Raw genomic sequence first — 17,122 nt, 5'->3', positions numbered from 1 at the left:
AACAGTCACACAACAAAGCTGTTTAATGATCCCAAATCTCAAAGCTTATTAAATATCAATGTGACACCAACTTTTTTTTCTCTTCCACCCTCCCTCCACCTCTCTATTTCAGAGGAACAGGATTTGGCTTCTGTAATGCCTTGTGCAAGCTAGCCGCAGTGATGGGAAATCTGATTTTTGGATCTTTAGTAGGCATCACCAAAGCTATCCCTATTCTCCTGGCCTCCTCTGTGCTCGTTGGCGGAGGTCTGGTGGGATTGCGACTACCTGACACCAGGTCTAATGTCCTCATGTAACCCTTGTGTCAGAGGTCTGGAGAAACTCAAAAGGCTTGACTTAACCCTCATTCATCATTGTGGTACATTGTGTACTTACTTACATAAATGCATTTACTGTTTCAGTGGTGTTTCTATATAGCCAGGTGAAGGTTGGTGGTTTAAAACTTAGTCATCAAACAGTGGGTAAATATTTTGACAATCTTTAGACTTTCCTTTGCAATAATAACACTTGCACCTTCATACTGTACAGTTGAGTCGACCAAAACCCTTGTGTTTCCTTATGGCTTTTCAAGGGTTTGTAACGGCCTAGGAATGGACGTGAGCGTAAATATTAATATCCCCTTATTAAGACTTGAGCAAAACAAGCTATTAATGAGCTGTCCAAACCTGCTGCAAATATGCAGAGAGGATGATCAGATACGCCGAGAGCTTGGCACAGCTGCATCACAGCTGGTTGACTGAACCCAGAGAGTTAATGAAGAGATGAGAGACTGGTCTACTGGTAAACAACTCTTTATTCAGTGCCTAGTTTCAGATTTTGACTCTATACTGAAAATATAATTGGAGTAGGGATTGTCATCAAATCAATTTCAATGAGTATTATGTTTTGGGAGGTTGAAACCCATCTTTTTTACAGTATTATCACTGTATTTTTATAATCAAGCCTTTTGCATATGTACTCCAACCTCTGATGAAAAGGCCACAAATGTGCACTGTGCTCATGCTTTAAGTACAAATAATGTTCCTGCAGCCAGATTTATGAAAATCAAAAATCCTATTTTTTGCTCTTCAGATGTTTTGTTCATATGAAGTGGAGTATATTTTGCTCATAAGCTTTATAAGTCGATCTGGTTTCATATACAACAGACGTGTTATCTGACTTGTTCTGCCACTTTGTGATTTGTCTAAAAGCGAATGGCCTTTTGAAATTGTGCCTCTCCTACATTAGATCATTATCATGTATGAACTTGAGGTAGCTGCTGTAATTGATATCAGAGTGTGTTTCTGCCACGGTCATTCATGCAAACCATCTTACAATCTGACAGAAAGGACTGATGAGAATCAGGCTGGTAATAAGCCTCTTTTATGTACAATGTCAAAGACTCATCTTGTTGACACGACAGGTTTACAGGTGCAGAGGGAGTTTAGAGGGTCCGCCTCAACATATGGGGTCTACAATCTGTAGAGAGGGGAAGAGAGATGTGTTTGATAACCACATGACACATGATTCATTTACAAGTATCATTTCCAAGCCAAGAGAAGAAAATTCTGCTTTATTAGGTTGCTTCTACATAATGACTATCGATATATACTGTATGTATATACACCATTCAAAAGTTTGTGGTCAGTAAGTTTTTTTTTTTTTTTTGCCCAAAAAGAAAATACCATTTTTTTGTATTCCGCAAGAATGCGTTCGATTGATCAAAAGTGACAGTAATGACATTTATGTTACAATAGATTTCTGTTTCAAATGAATGCTGTTCTTTCTATTTATCAAACGTACCACTGTTTCCACAAAAATATTAGCAAGACTGTTTTAAACACTGATAATAGTAAGAAATGTTTATTGAGCACCAAATCAGCTTATTAGAATGATTTCTGATCATGTGGATCATGAATCATGTGACACTTTGAAATTCAAGTTTGCCATCACAGGAATAAAATACATTTTAGAATATATTAAAATAGAAAACCGGTATTTTAAATTGTAATAATAGATTATAATATTACTGTTTTATGATCAAATAAGATATATATATATAAAAAACATTTTAAAATCTTACAGACCTCAAGCTTTTGAATGCAGTGGAACGTTTTTTGTTATACAGTTGTCTTTTATAGCCCATAGATAATGTCTTCATAATGATATCTTTATTTGCCCCTAAAATGAAAGGTACTTACAAGCCTCAGCAGTTTAATATTTAGCAGTAAAATATTTGTCAAGCCACATTTTAATGTCACATTTTACGGTTTAGCTTTTACAGTCAGTGCCAAATAGAGTTCTCTGAATAACATACATCAGTAGCGTTACTATTGTCTAGCTTTTGATATGTTTTGAGAGGTCTATAATAAGAAAATCTTAGAAAAACAGACCTCATAAAGTATCGCTGATGTTTTTTAAAAATCTGATTTGGCTTCTAACTAACCAAAGTGGCTTAATGCTGTCTCAGTCTCAGCAAAGCTATGCAGTTTCTTGAAGGTGTTATTTAGGCCTATAAATGAGATTACACTGTAAATGATCATTGCTGTAGGCCTACTGTCCTTGATCTAAGCCTGTCTTCATCTGAAAACCTTTTTTTTTTTTTTATTATTATTTGTGCATATATTTTAGTGTTAATACTGTCTGAAATGATGTGTATGCTTTGTGAACAGTACATACTGTGTGTGTGTATATCTGTGTATGGGTAAATGTGTGCTTATCTGTGTATATTTTGTACAGGGTTACAGTGATCGACTCAAAAGCTGAATACTGTGTGTACACATTTTTGGTGACTGCAATGGATGAAGCTTTAATGTATGTACGTTGCTGAAACTTTTCAGTGTTCATTTGTCATTGAAGCACTGTCCCTAAGAGCCAGCCATCCTGAGACATTGCTGATCAAAACTGCATGTATTAAACTTTTTGGGTGTGTGTGTTCTCATCTCTCCAGAGAATGTTGAACTGTTGTGCGTTTTATGGCAGAAAAATACAGAAGAATATAACTGTCATATTTTGTGAAGGTAATAAAGATGTGTTAAAAAGTGTCTGCGCCTGTTAATCTGAAGGAAATCCTTATTAGAATGTGACAAGGATGAATTCTGGCCATGAGTAAGACGTGGTCAGATGTGGTTGTTGTAGTGTCAAAACCTTCAATATCAAAAATATTGTAGTTAGCTCACCCCAAAATGAAAATACTCATAATTTACTCACCCTCATGTCGTTCCAAACCTACTGTATATGACTTTATTTCTTCTGATGAACACAAAAAGTAGATATTTTGAAGAATGTTTCAATGAAAGTACCAAAACAAATTAGACCACATTGACTTAAAAAAAAATAATATCTTGCCCTTTTATCTTGATGCTTAAAATACATTAAGATACATTAAAATACAAACAGACATTAGACATGAAACTCAGAAAAAGGACAACTTGAATAAAATGTATTTTATTTATTATTTTCTCACCTATGCAAAATAATACTAAAACAATGCTCTAGTAAACTACAGCACGGTGTTATAGTTTTGAGCTTCTGATGCTGTTTTTTGTTTTTGTTTAGTGTTTTATAGTTTTTCAGTAGATTTTATTTTTATTTTAGTTTCAGTTTTTATTTGTTTAAAATGTTAATAAAACATTATTGACTCAAAAGCTAAAATGTTAATAAAACATATTCTGTGTTCTTTCATTAAGAAGGAAACTAAATGCATTTTGACAGGAAAATAAATATAGAATTAGATTTCAGCACTTTCAAAATCTGTGATTATTTGTGACTAAATATTTTATTTGACTGATAGCACAACTTTTTATGTTTAACATGCACGTTTTAATTATTAATAATAATCAACACATTATAATAATAATGTTACAAAGCACCTGCTTTATTAAGCTCCAGTTTATGAATTTTAGATTATTATGATACCTGTTATGAATAATAATTGTTGTATTTACGTAATTTTCACTGCTCCAATCAATGGTATTTATGTGATCATATGCATAAATTTAGAAACAATTTCAGAAGTGATTTATTTCATGTTAACCACACGCATAGAAGCATTTAAGAAACAATAAAATATAATTACCGGTCCTGGAAATTGATTGGCTGAGTGCTGAAGAAAGAATGCAGCCTTGTCGGACACTTTTACTAATATTAAACCACTTCACGAGTTCACATTTACATATAATTAAATACAGTAAAAGTTATGCATATTTGGCATGCTGTCCGGGGGGAAGGCTCCGGACTCTGAATTTTGGCCCGAACCCAGAGTACTCACCCCGGTTGTGGTAAAAATAGATAGAACTAAGTGAGGAGATAGATGTTGGATGGAGGAGGGAAGTTGATAAACTGTCAAATGAACAGAGGTAAGTCTGCTGTATTATACCTCTTGTCGTTAGTAGTTGATTAACTGAATGCTCTCCACTTGTGCTAATTAGGTTAATTATCTGAACCTGCTCCTCCCGAACTTTGTTAATAAAACATCATTTTGTGTTTCCTCATTCTGTTTGAACAGTTGCTTCCATCGATCCATCGATGACTTCCACATATATAATTAGTTTGAAGTTTCTTCCATACAGGTAATTCTGGTGTTGTTGCTGTTGTCACATGCCTGTGATCTTCTACCAAGAACATCAGGCCAATCCTCTCGTGTCCAGAAGGTGGTTTGTCTTCGTCTGGCATCTCAGCTGAGACCTGTCCACTATGGGTGACCCTACCAGTAGTTGTGAAGTACCAGTGGCGTAGCTCTCAGCATCACTGATGCACACAAGCCCTCACAGCACGTCAAGCTGCAAACCGTGTGAAGGACCCTAACCTACCCTAACCTAACTGGTTAAAAGTCACCGCATGTCAACCAACAAATCGAAACATCCTAACAACCGCATATCAGTGCACGAAAAACCACTCCGAAAAACTGCACAGCAGCATGCCAACAACCACTCAGAAAACCTTGGCAAACGCATGTCAACACACAGGAAACCACCCAAAACATCCTGCCAACTACGTAGCAATGCATTAAAAAATGCTTAGAACAACCTAGGAGGAGCCGCATGACAACAAAATCACCAAAAGCATCCAAACAAGCAGTGTGCTAAAAACATATTCATCAAAATGAAAACTTACTCTATAAATATAAACTTACTGTATTACTATATACAATATTTACATATGTAGGCCCTGCTGTGTGATATCCCAGCCTCCATGTGACACTTTGATGACTCAGTGTCTGGGCTTCTTTCTCCGGGGTTCCTCAGGCAGGGGCTCTTCACTGATGTCCACATGGATTCGTGGAGCGAAGCTTCTGCTGGGTGTGGAGAAGCTCTCAGTGATCAGGACTCGTCCGTCAGGCTGCTCTGTCTCCACCAGTGAAGGGCAGTTGAGGGTCTCCCACAGCCGCTGCTTGATGTTCAGTCCCAGCTCAAGGCTGTAGGGACGGTGCCGACCAGAGCGTGTCTTCCTCATGGGCTCCACCACAGAGCGGTAAATGCCCTGGTAGTCCTGCACGCTGCAGCCGTGGATGGAGACAGGCTCTTCCTTCTGACACGCATCCACTGAAGAGACTGAGGCTGCTAGACTGATGTCAGGAAGAACAGCAGCGTTCTTTTGATAGCGCTCTTCCAAACCGTTGGGTCTTCGATCTTTCACATATGGGCAGCTGTATGTGTGATCTAACCTGATTACAGCTGCCAGCTGCGAAAGGTCTTGAATGGAAGAGACGCCCTCCACCAAGAATTCCTTCAGGTGTGTGGGACGAGCCCTGGATCTTCTTGAGCGACGCTGATCCATGCTGATGACTGAAGAACAGCTTCCCAAATTAGACAAATTGAAGAAACTTAATAATCTGAAGAGTTGTAATGAGCTTGTAGCACGTATGATCAGACTTCAAGGCTTCAGGGACAGTTATGTTGATTTCAAATGTCAACTCCAGTTGCTGTACTGACATAGAATGTTGAGGCTCATTTAAATGTAAACAACACTTGATATCAGCAGTAAGTCAATTAGAGCACTAGTTACATGTACTATATGCTTCTCTATTAACATTATCATCTTCATTTACAGTTATATAGGGTATATATTCCTCTTCTGTATGTATGCAGTGGTGTCTATCAAGGCCAGCATTATTGGGAACTGCTCTGTGTTTGTTGGTCATGAACATATCTGTGTTGAATAAATCTTTTAAGTGAACAAATCATTCTTGCACTGATTCGTTTTACTTAATTCTCTTGTTTTTGAAGTGCACAACTGTGGTGACTTTTCCTGCTTCCAGTAACTGACTATAGCACTCAAGTGCGACCTGTGAAGGAGTTATTCATTGGTTGTAAATCTACTGAATGAATATTGACAGTCTGTGTTTTGAGTTGCGTGCAATAGCTAGTTTAGTTTTGTCCTAAAAAGGTGACAACTGTCGGTACCGCCACACTCTTCGTGTGCTTCTGAAGAAAGAAGAAAAGAATGAGGTCGAGATCTTGCTGGAGGATTTGATGGAAACTGAATATGATTAAGTAATAGGCCTATTGTAATGAATGCCATTGCATTGCATCTTATTTTTCGAAACATCTATTGTTGTTGTAGCAAATGTCACTTGAATTACTCTGGAAACTCTTGCCTTTTCCTTTTCTTCCAGGCCAAGAGAAACTGGTTAAAGCAGAGCAGGACATGGAGAGAAAGAAAGTCAACTTTAAAGCTGGCAGAGCGCTTTGGGTGAGTAAAAATCTTGCCACTGATATTCCTCCTCTGTGTCTCTTGAAAACAGGCACTTATAGGGGGTTCAGTGGAGAGTCCTTCGCCTCCCCCGTTCAAGTCCTTGCTGAGTTGGGAGGCTTTTCTTTGTGGAGTTTGCACGTTTGTTGGGTATGGATTGGGCAGGTGTTTCTTTTACTGTATGCACTCCGTTTTCCCCACAGGAGAGTGCTGAAGGGATGATGTATTTTTGTAGGAAATGAGTTAGCATTTTAGCACTTGCAGTTCCATCTGAAGTCAGCAGGCTTTTTGAATGGGTTTTTGGATAAATGTCTGGAATAAGGTCTGGTTAACACAAGTTCAAGATATTTCATGTTTTACTCGCCATAATACACCAGTAATACCTCCATATTTTTTTTAAAGCTTTTACTTGGAAAAGGCGGTTGCTAACAAGTGGCTAAATGGGACTAAAGCAGTTGTTGGGAACATTAAACGTTATCACCAAACAGGAAAACTCATCTACACACTAGTCTGCTTTTACAGACTCATTGCTTTTATAATCACACTCTTTCAAACTGGGCTGCGTTCACGCCATGTTGTAATAACCGTAATTATAAGGTGACTCAATTATGCGTTTCTATAGCAACACTATCAAGACCAATATGAATCTGCAGCAGTAATGTGGTACAGTAGTCGTGTGGCTTTCAGAAAATTCCAAGTTTACAAGTTGTAATTATGAGTTCTACGAGGATGCTTTTCACAGGTCGGAATCTCGTAATTATACGGTCATTACAATGTGGCGCGAACGCACCTATATTTAGCGTTGACTGCTAATACTGCTACCTATCAATCACGTATTCCAGAGAGCTGTGTAACAATTATTTTCAGCGAAATGGCATTAAAAATAAATGATTAACTTTGTCTTATTTAATTATTTGATAGGAATATCATTCCAGATAGGAATGCTGCAGTAAATAGAACTTTTAAAAGGAATTTAAATTGCATCACTAATTGCATAGTTTGTTACACCCCATGTGTGCAACTTATCCCTGGCTAGTCAGGTCTGCTAGGCTAGCTAGCATGAAATGGAAGTTGTGATAGTCTTTTCTTCCCTATTGTGACATATATCTGAGTGAAACAACTTCTTGAACAAGAGAAAATGTAGGGTATGACTTTATTTTGTCCATCTGGAACTGATTGGATGGTTGTGGTTTGCCATTGCTGTGATCTCATGTGTCCTGCCCTCACGGCAGTAAACACTTTAGAAGATTAGAAGTTTAAGATGAATGCATACACATATTTTCAGTAGAGTTAAACTCCTACTTATTCTAAAAAACAAACAAACAAAAAAATTGTGTTGCCCAGCCACCTTAATGGGACCCATTCTCATCACATGAGGACAGCATTTCTGATTTTAACGCACACAAATTCAAATATCAGAAACTGAGCCTTACTTGCATAGATTGTCAAAATATGGACCAATTTCCTTTACTTTGTTTCACCCTATTTTGTGCTGTGCTCTGGATTGGTTCTTCAAATATAGTACAACACTGACATCTGCAGGAGGTTTGTTGGCTGCACCTATTTCATGACACTATTATAGATTTTTTTTTTTTTAAATTTCAACAGAATTATTCTGTTTAGAAACATGTCTTTGTGTGTAAAGGATTAAAATAAAGGGTCTATGAAATATGATACCATTCAAATACATCGCATTAGGTCAAATCTAATGGATATGTATGTACAGTAAATGGATTTCAGAAATGACTCATATAGTAATAAGTATTTGGGCACTTTTGGACACTTAAGTCACACTTAAAAATGTCTGCATATCATAGCATTAGATACAGAATATAAAACCAGGAAGCATCTGTACAAATAATACTTGAGCTTTTCCTCAGAACTAAAATAACCCGTCTCGTGGTTATTTTCATATGACGTAATTTCCCTAGTTCACACATGTATCCATTCAGAGAAACAACAGATGTTTCTATTGTTTTATGTATTATTTTAGAATTTAAAACCTAACAATTTGTTTGTTTGTTTATTTATTTAGAGAACTGTTTTGCTTAAAGTGCTCTTTATTTCTAAAAAACGGTTCACGTTTTGTTTTATAATTCAATTCATTCATACTTTTAAGTATAGCTTAAGTGTCCAAACACTTTTTTGTGGCCAATATTGCAAAATAACTGTTAATAAGTGTTTGAGGCCAGAAGATGCGTCACGCGCCAGCAGGTGGAGCCGCGTCATTCAGTGTCAGTGCTTCAGCGTGAATTCACAGGGGGTTTCATCAGGTTGACAAGCAAAGGAAGAGACGCAGTAAGCGAAAGCTTCTCAATGCTAATGGATACGGCGCTTTGCTGTTCACCAATGCTATGACAAAAGGAGTAGATTTTGTTTTGCTCTCTTGAGAAAGAAGTCTGAAGTAAGTGTGAGAAAGTCCTCGCGCAGTTTATGGTAGAAGCTCAGCAGAGTTTCAGAGGAAGCAGGATGTACCATGAAGACGGTGCAAACTCTCTCAGACCACGATATGGATGTAAGTAAAAACCACTTAACTTCATGTCAGTTATGAAGCTACTTTATTGATATTATGAAACGAAATGAGTATAAATTGAATGTGGATTTACTGTAGTGCCCAATGCCCATGACAGTTGGCCAGCATGAGTATCTGCAACAGTAATCTGACATCCATGATCAGTGCAGTGGATGGCTAGTTTGGGTGATTCCACCTGGATATATACTGTATAGATGCATAATATTTAGGAAATAAGCATTTTTTTTTTTTTTTTTTTTTACAAAATATTTTCTGATTATTTAGAAATATTTGGAAGCCCACTGTAAAATGTGGTAGCATGCAGTTTTTGCATTAGAATCTATTTCTACCTTACCTGATGCTTATAACATGAGTTTCATTGGTGTAACCTAATATATTGCTGATTTTAAATAATATTTTGGACTTGAATAAAGTCAGTTAACTCTTATTAGGCTACATGAACAAGCATTTTTTAGATTGCAGGAAATGTGTATTTGAAGTTAATACTCATGATTTATCAGCCTCTCAGTAGTTAACACAAAGGCAAATTTAATCTAGAGATGCAAGATTTATATACGAACAGTACTGATTATTTCTGTGTTTAATAACTGATTTGCAGATCTGGTGGTTGGTATGTAAAGAGTTGAGTCTTTTTTTTTTTTTTTTTTTTGCAAATAAGACATTAAATGAATGTTACTTATTCATTGAAAGTTAAACGTTCAGTGGTAGACTGAACCAATAAAGTAGAAAAGTGTGAAAAATGTTTAAAATTGATTGTCAGTCTGTATCCATATTTTAACTCAGTTGACTGTTATATTTCTGTCAAAACCACTTCCCATTTTTCATTAAAAAGCCATGATAATAATGTGCTAACTTCTACTACAAGACATTTACTCTGAAACATTAAAAATGTATTTTGAGCCCTACAAATATGCAACTGTTTTTTCTCTGTCCCAAGCTAGATTCCAGATCTTTTCCTGACATATCCTGATAGTATGTTGCCTCAGAAAGGTGCTTGTGTATCCTTGGCATTAGATCTCATGCTGTGGCCTGAGCAAAGAGAAGCTCCATGATAGTTTTCCCCAGTTAAACATTACCTCTGCCCTTTGTAAAAGCACCTGACAGTCTGTACAGTTCAGATATTTGAGGAATTCTGTTTGAGGAGTTTATCTGTGTAGGTTTTATTAAACACACACATTGCAACATGCTGGCAAGACATCATGTCTATACTGTGTATATCTAGAATGATGAAGAATGGTCAAGAGATTCTGTTTGCGTAGCTCACATTTGATTCTGTCGTAAACTACTAGTTGGTTTACTATCAGAAACTGCTAGTTTGAGATTAACTCCACCATATCAAATCAAGGTTGGGAGATGTACTTGTCCACTTTTTGTCGGCTCTTTAAATGAAGTTTACTTAACTCGTGTCAACACTGGCACCGAGATCACATTCCAGCTAAACTGCTGACGAGGCCGCTGGTTTCATTCTGCTGGTTTATGTAGGGTTCTTACGTTAGCCTTTTTGTTATTGATTGCCTTTTTATTCATAAAAAGCAAATTTTTAGATATGACAACCCATTCTTATATTGCATTTAACTCCAAAATCTGTAGTATAACTATTCCCTGTGTCTTATGCTGTTTGTTTGAAGATAGATGGTTGGGTCAAAGTGTGTATCAGAAGGGATGACATCCTTTGGTTAAGGACTGTGCAGGAAGGTATACAGGAAATGACATCATATCGAGCAATGAAAACTGAAATTCCCTACAGTGCATCTCATTATCATGTGAGGTAGCTGTGACACATATTGATATGAGAGATTGCATGGCCACAGTTTACTAACAGACGCTCCCCTCGCAACCACTATAAGTGTGGTGCGGTTGGTGGCACAAAGTACACTGCTGTTCAAAAGTTTAGGGTTGTTAAGATGTTTTAATGTTTTTGAAATAAGCCTTCAGAAATGACCCTTCAGAAATTATTCTAATATGCTGCTTTGCTGCTCAAGAAACGTTTCTTATTACAACCCGAATTCCGGAAATGTGGGGACGTTTTTAAATTTGAATAAAAAGAAAACTAAAAGACTTTCAAATCACATGAGCCAATATTTTATTCACAATAGAACATAGATAACACAACAAATGTTTAAACGGAGAAATGTTACACTTTTATCCACTAAATGAGCTCATTTCAAATTTGATGCCCTCTATAGGTCTCAAAAAAGTTGGCACGGGGGCAACAAATGGCTGAAAAAGCAAGAAATTTTGAAAAGATTCAGCTGGTAGAACATCTAGCAACAAATTAATTTAATTGATATCAGGTCTGTAACATGATTAGCTATAAAAGGGATGTCTTAGAGAGGCAGAGTCTTTCAGAAGTAAAGATGAGCAGAGCTGTGAAAGAGTGCGTAAAAAGATTGTGGAATACTTTAAAAACAATGTTCCTCAACGTCAAATTGCAAAGGCTTTGCAAATCTCATCATCTACAGTGCATAACATCATCAAAAGATTCAGAGAAACTGGAGAAATCTCTGCGTAAGGGGCAAGGCCGAAGACCTTTATTGGATGCCCGTGGTCTTCGGGCCCTCAGACTACACTGCATCACTCATCGGCTTGATTGTGTCAATGACATTACTAAATGGGTCCATGAATACTTCCAGAAACCATTGTCGGTAAACACAATCTGCCGTGCCATCTGCAGATGCCAACTAAAGCTCTATCATGCAAAAAGGAAGCCATATGTGAACATGGTCCAGAAGTGCTGTCGTGTCCTGTGGGCCAAGGCTCATTTAAAATGGACTGTTTCAGAGTGGAAAAGTGTTCTATGGTCAGACGAGTCCAAATTTGACATTCTTGTTGGAAATCACGGATGCCGTGTTGTATTATCAGTGTTGAAAACAGTTGTGCTATTTAATGTTTTTGTGGATACCATGATATAATTTTCCAAAAGAATTAAAAAAGAACAGCATTTCCATTTATAAATGTTTTCTAAAATTATGAACCTGTCACTTTTGATCAATCTAATTATTATTGACACCAAACTTTTGAATGGTAGCATCTATTACTATAATGTTGCAACATCAGATCTTAGTCAACTGGCTATTGAATCTCTAATGTTTCCTCAAGTGGCCATTGGATTGCTCTTTCTTTATTTATAATATTTTAAATGCACAGATACTTTTATGATAACCCACTTTTGTTGCCATGTTTTCAAAATATTGAGTTATTGTCTATGGGATAGACTTAAGGTGATAAAGCTGACCTACGTAATGAATCCCCACAGAGGTTAACTGGCAAGCCTGAGCCTGTGTGTCAGGGTGAGAAATTTGCAGTGTTGTTTGCTATTACAGGATTGAATCTCATTTACTCGAACAAAGGCCAGCATGTGATCATGTGTCAGCAAGCTTAATTATTACTAGATGAGTGAGGATTGTGAAAACACTTAGTAGCTGGACACAGTCACTTGTGCTCAGTCTGATCTTATCAGAGGTAAAAATGAGCTTCTCATTGCATGCCAGAGCATCACAAGTTCTCTTAAGAATAGATGTGACCTACTTCAACAAGAGTCATAATGAGTGTCATATTTTACTATTTTATTGATGTTTCAACTGAGCTCCACCAGGCTGTGGAGATAAACCATATATTTCAGTCAAGGGATAGGCGTTTGTATAATCGAATATCTAAACCAATTGACGTGAGTGCCTCTACATCTGCTAGTGGCCTGTTCTCAGAATCAGTCATGAGCTCTGTGGTAAATGACACAGATTGTAAAATTCTGTGCTACTTTCATAGATTGTGTTTTGATGGTGGGATGTGGTTGACAGTTGATGTGTTGGTTCATGGCATGTCAAACAAGGACATCTCCTTATCTCCCTCAAAAGCAGCTTTGCACAGCTTCACTAATTTGCATTTTTAGCAGTGTAAGTTCTAATTAGAATCCATATTTGAAATCCTGATTTTACCCAGGTCGTAACATGATTGTGTAGGTTACATCACGTGATTGGTGAGTGTTTGTAAGCGGCAGGCCCTTACATGCCCTTGCAATAAATGATTAAATAACAACTAAATGTTATAGGAAAACAAGACATATTTATACTTTCAATATTATTTTTGTTTTTCAAAAATTATTCTTTAAATACAATAAGTATCAGCTGTAATCAAAGTGACCCAAATTTGGTTTTCAACTGTTGAAAATGGGTAAAATTCAACCAGCTGAACTAAGTCACATTGGTATCTCCATGCCTCTGGGACTGAACCATATAGGGCCTTAAAATGAAGATTCCCAAAGAGAAGTTTATTAAGAACGAGAATCTAAAATCATATTAGGATATCTCTAATACTTCTAGGCCCGGTTTCACAGACAATGCTTAGATTAAGCCAGGATTAGACCTTAGTTCAATTAGGACATTTAAGTAGCTTTTATAAACGTACCCTAGAAAAAAACATTACTGGTGTGCATCTTGAGACAAAACAATGACACTGACATATTTTAAGATATGTCAGTACAAGTTGCTTTCAGTTAAAACTGCTCAAACATGCATTTTAGTCTGGGACTAGTTTAAGCCTTGTCTGTGAAACCAGTTACAGGCATGCAAGCTATGGAAAATTTAACAATTTACTCAAGGAGCCACATTGGAATCTCGGTAACACTTTAGTAAAGGGAACACATATAAACTATTAACTATGACTTTTCCCTCGATAAACTCCTAATTTACTACTTATTAATAGTTAGTAAGGTAGTTGTTAAGTTTAGGTATTGGGTAGGATTAAAAATGTAGAATAAGTTCATGCAGAATAAGGCATATGGGCTTAATAAGTACTATTAAATAGCTAAAATTCTATTAATATGCATGCTAATAAGCAACTAGTTAAAAGACCCTAAAATAAAGTGTCCGAAATCTCTATATTTCTGTAAATGAACCATATAGAGCCTTAAATATTAGGATACCAATAGAAAAGTTTAAGAACCAAAATCTAAAAGGATATTAAGATATCTTAATACTTCTTGAGTTACAGGTATGCGCACTTCTTGTGTTTTTTTCCCCCCGAAGTGTGCATGCCTGTAACTCAAGAAGTTTTTTTTTTTTTTTTCATTTTTGAACTGTCACCCTTGGCATATAATGAAACAAAGATTGCTCAATCAACAGTCAACTAATAAAATAAAAAAATAAAATAATGAGGCAGCCATCTTTTTAAAGTCATTTTTACCTCCTTTTAATTTGGCTCCAAATCTCCTCTACAAAATGCTGGATTACTCAGTAAATATTCATACATGACATTTAATATTTTGGTTTCATATGTCTTATACCAGAAAAGGAATGATCAAAGTCAACATTTTTAGCTGGGGGTCTCTGGTTGAGTTGACACAGAAAGACCCAGTATAATTTGTTTTCAGATGCCACTTGATTTTGATATTTTGTATCTAATACAATGTCCTGAATTACTTCCTGGATCACTACAAGTTGAGAGCGAGGACAGTGAGGATTGATCAACCTCTTCGTGTGACCAGTATAAGACGTGTAAAATGATGTCAGCTCTGCGTAATCAGAAATAAAGCAATTGCATTTAACTTGGCAGTGTTGTGAACTGAAAATGAAGGCGGTGGAGGGGGAATATAGTAGCAATCACGTAAAGGTCAGCCACAAATGGTTTCGTAATGCAACAGTACTGACAGCTGACAGCCGCCAGACGTAAGGGTGTCACTCCCTGATGCTTTCACATACCGCTGACAGTGATGAAAGAGATGCTGATTATTTCTACACGTGTATATTGTGTAAAGTTACTCAAGCTTGCACACACATTCAGTGTTTTGTCTGGTTGATTTTAAAGGGGTTTAAATGTGGTGTGTTTCTGATTCACTTCTTTCCTTCATAACAAATTGCTTGAGCACTTTTTCCAGTTCAAGCTGCTAAAATCTAATTCCAGTGTGACTTAAATCAACAGCTGTCTGAAACACACAAAGTCTGAATAAAATATAATCAGCAGAATGGAACTTGGCTACACACCATCATATTCATTCAATACCTTTTGTCATAGCGTGTCTAGTTGTCATTTGTGTTGGCTGTGCTACAGTTAGCTGATTAAACTGGAGAGGAAAATGTCACGCTCAGCGTTCTGATGTGTAATTCTACCAGTATGGAAAAAAAATCTATTCTTGCATTCTCCAACTGTTTTTTTTCCTTTGTTTATTCTACAGCCATCGTGGATGATGAGAGGCTGTCGGCGGAAGAAATGGATGAGAGGAGGAGACAGAATATTGCGTATGAATACCTTTGTCACCTAGAGGAAGCCAAACAGTGAGTAGAAGTTTGTCATACCACATATACATATAGAGCCATTGCCATGGGACCAGATAAAAATACAATATTAGGTAAACCAAAGACTTTATGCCAGAATACGTCCTGCCTTCTAAATAAAATAGCCAGTCGCCAATTGGTAAAGTTATTGCATCACTGCAGCTACCTTTAAAAGCTTCGTTGATATATATGAAATTTATTTGTAAGCTTAGTGAACTGCTTTGGAGAATTTTATGTTTTCCCATTCACAGAGATAGGAGCTGGACTTGCATGACTAAAATAGCTGCCCAAGAGGCGTTTCTAAGATGGCCGCTGAGAAGGGTTGCCAGGTTTTCACAACAAAACCTGCCCAATTGCTACTCAAAACTAGCCCAAAAATAGCCCAATTACGTTCCGGAGGGTAAATCCGCTTTTTGGCGGGGTTCCCCCCTGGTAATATTCACATTCCAGGGGCTAAATATCATGTTATTTGGGGTCGCTTCAACCCGTGGAAATGAAAAACAACCCGCGGCAACAGTGTTAAAGTAGCCCAATTCCGCGGGAAAACTGCAACACTGCCGCTGAGTGACTTGCCTTAAAGGTAAACTTAAAAAAGCTAGAGGTAAGATTAGGTACATTAAAGTTGCATTAGAATATGGTTCCCCCATATGAATCATATGGACTACAGTACCTTTATGATACTCAGGGTCCTTCTACTGTAAAAGGTTGAAGATTTACTATGGACATGATCTAAAGTGATTATTATTCAGAGGTAAAAGCTGCACAATATATTGGAATTATCAAAATATCGCAAATGTACATATAGCGATATGCATATTGCAATGGCTTGCTATAACAGCACTATTATAATACTCCAGAAGATTACAAAAAGTCAGAAAGTATACTGGACACATGACTGTTACATATATGTGACGTGCTCAGTGTTATTAAATGCAATAAGCAAGGTACTCACTTGCACAGAAAGCCGCTTCTCGGACAGCGCATGACCCTGAATTCAGTTCTCTTCCGCAGCTTATATGGCCAAATACAGAAAAAGTGTCAAAATGCCTGTCATTTACGTAAATAGTCAGTAGCTGTGTCTCATTTTGAAGGATGTGTCCTCTGGAGGTCGCATTCGAAGGTTGCATATGTCATTGAGGCTGTATCATTTCAGAAAAATAAAGTAGGACACTCTAAATGCGACCTTCGAATGCGCCCTTCTTTCACAGAAATTTGGAGGATGCATGAGGTGTATCCTTCGCTGCTGCAGATAGCCCACAATTCTTTGCGTCGCTGTTAACAACCGTCATTTATTGAGGTGGGTCTGGTTGCAGACCATGGGCGAGTGGAGCGCCACTCTCGAACAGGAAACACGTCACCTCCACTTGAATAATTTTGTCTCACCAGTATTAGCTGATGTTGCATGACGACTAGGTGGAATCTGTTTTGATGGCTTGTGTTAAAATAACATAGTGAGGCAAAATCTCACAATAAAATAAGAAATAATAAAATTACTATTTATCAAATTGTGTTTTACTAACGTCTACACCTACCACAACCCTAAACCTACCCTTACAATAATGCAAATACAGTAATTAAATGACGCAATATTGATGTGCGCATGCCCAGTGGCCATAGCTGTAGCTAGCTCCACTAGTGGAGGTGACGT

The 17,122-nt window shown here is 37.1% G+C and overlaps 3 protein-coding genes across 3 annotated transcripts in view; 2 read left to right on the top strand and 1 right to left on the bottom strand.

The window, feature by feature from the left end:
• The window catches only part of sv2ca (synaptic vesicle glycoprotein 2Ca), a 45,004-nt gene extending 41,981 nt beyond the window's left edge, over positions 1-3,023 (top strand). The window contains exon 13 of the mRNA XM_051893442.1: positions 113-3,023. Coding sequence (XP_051749402.1) covers positions 113-296 — 184 coding nt within the window. The 3' untranslated portion in view covers positions 297-3,023. The remainder of the gene's footprint in view (positions 1-112) is intronic.
• poc5 (POC5 centriolar protein homolog (Chlamydomonas)) overlaps positions 1-17,122 on the bottom strand; it is a 703,663-nt gene that overhangs the window by 55,287 nt on the left and 631,254 nt on the right. The window lies entirely within an intron of this gene.
• iqgap2 (IQ motif containing GTPase activating protein 2) overlaps positions 8,918-17,122 on the top strand; it is a 61,705-nt gene continuing 53,500 nt past the window's right edge. The window contains exons 1-2 of the mRNA XM_051893430.1: positions 8,918-9,187; positions 15,375-15,474. Of these exons, the coding sequence (XP_051749390.1) occupies positions 9,106-9,187; positions 15,375-15,474 (182 nt within the window). The 5' untranslated portion in view covers positions 8,918-9,105. The remainder of the gene's footprint in view (positions 9,188-15,374; positions 15,475-17,122) is intronic.

This window comes from Ctenopharyngodon idella, chromosome 5, assembly GCF_019924925.1.
Source record: "Ctenopharyngodon idella isolate HZGC_01 chromosome 5, HZGC01, whole genome shotgun sequence".
Taxonomy (NCBI): domain Eukaryota; kingdom Metazoa; phylum Chordata; class Actinopteri; order Cypriniformes; family Xenocyprididae; genus Ctenopharyngodon; species Ctenopharyngodon idella.
The sequence above is the reverse complement of the archived record's forward strand: the minus strand, read 5'-3'. Positions and strand labels throughout refer to the sequence as shown.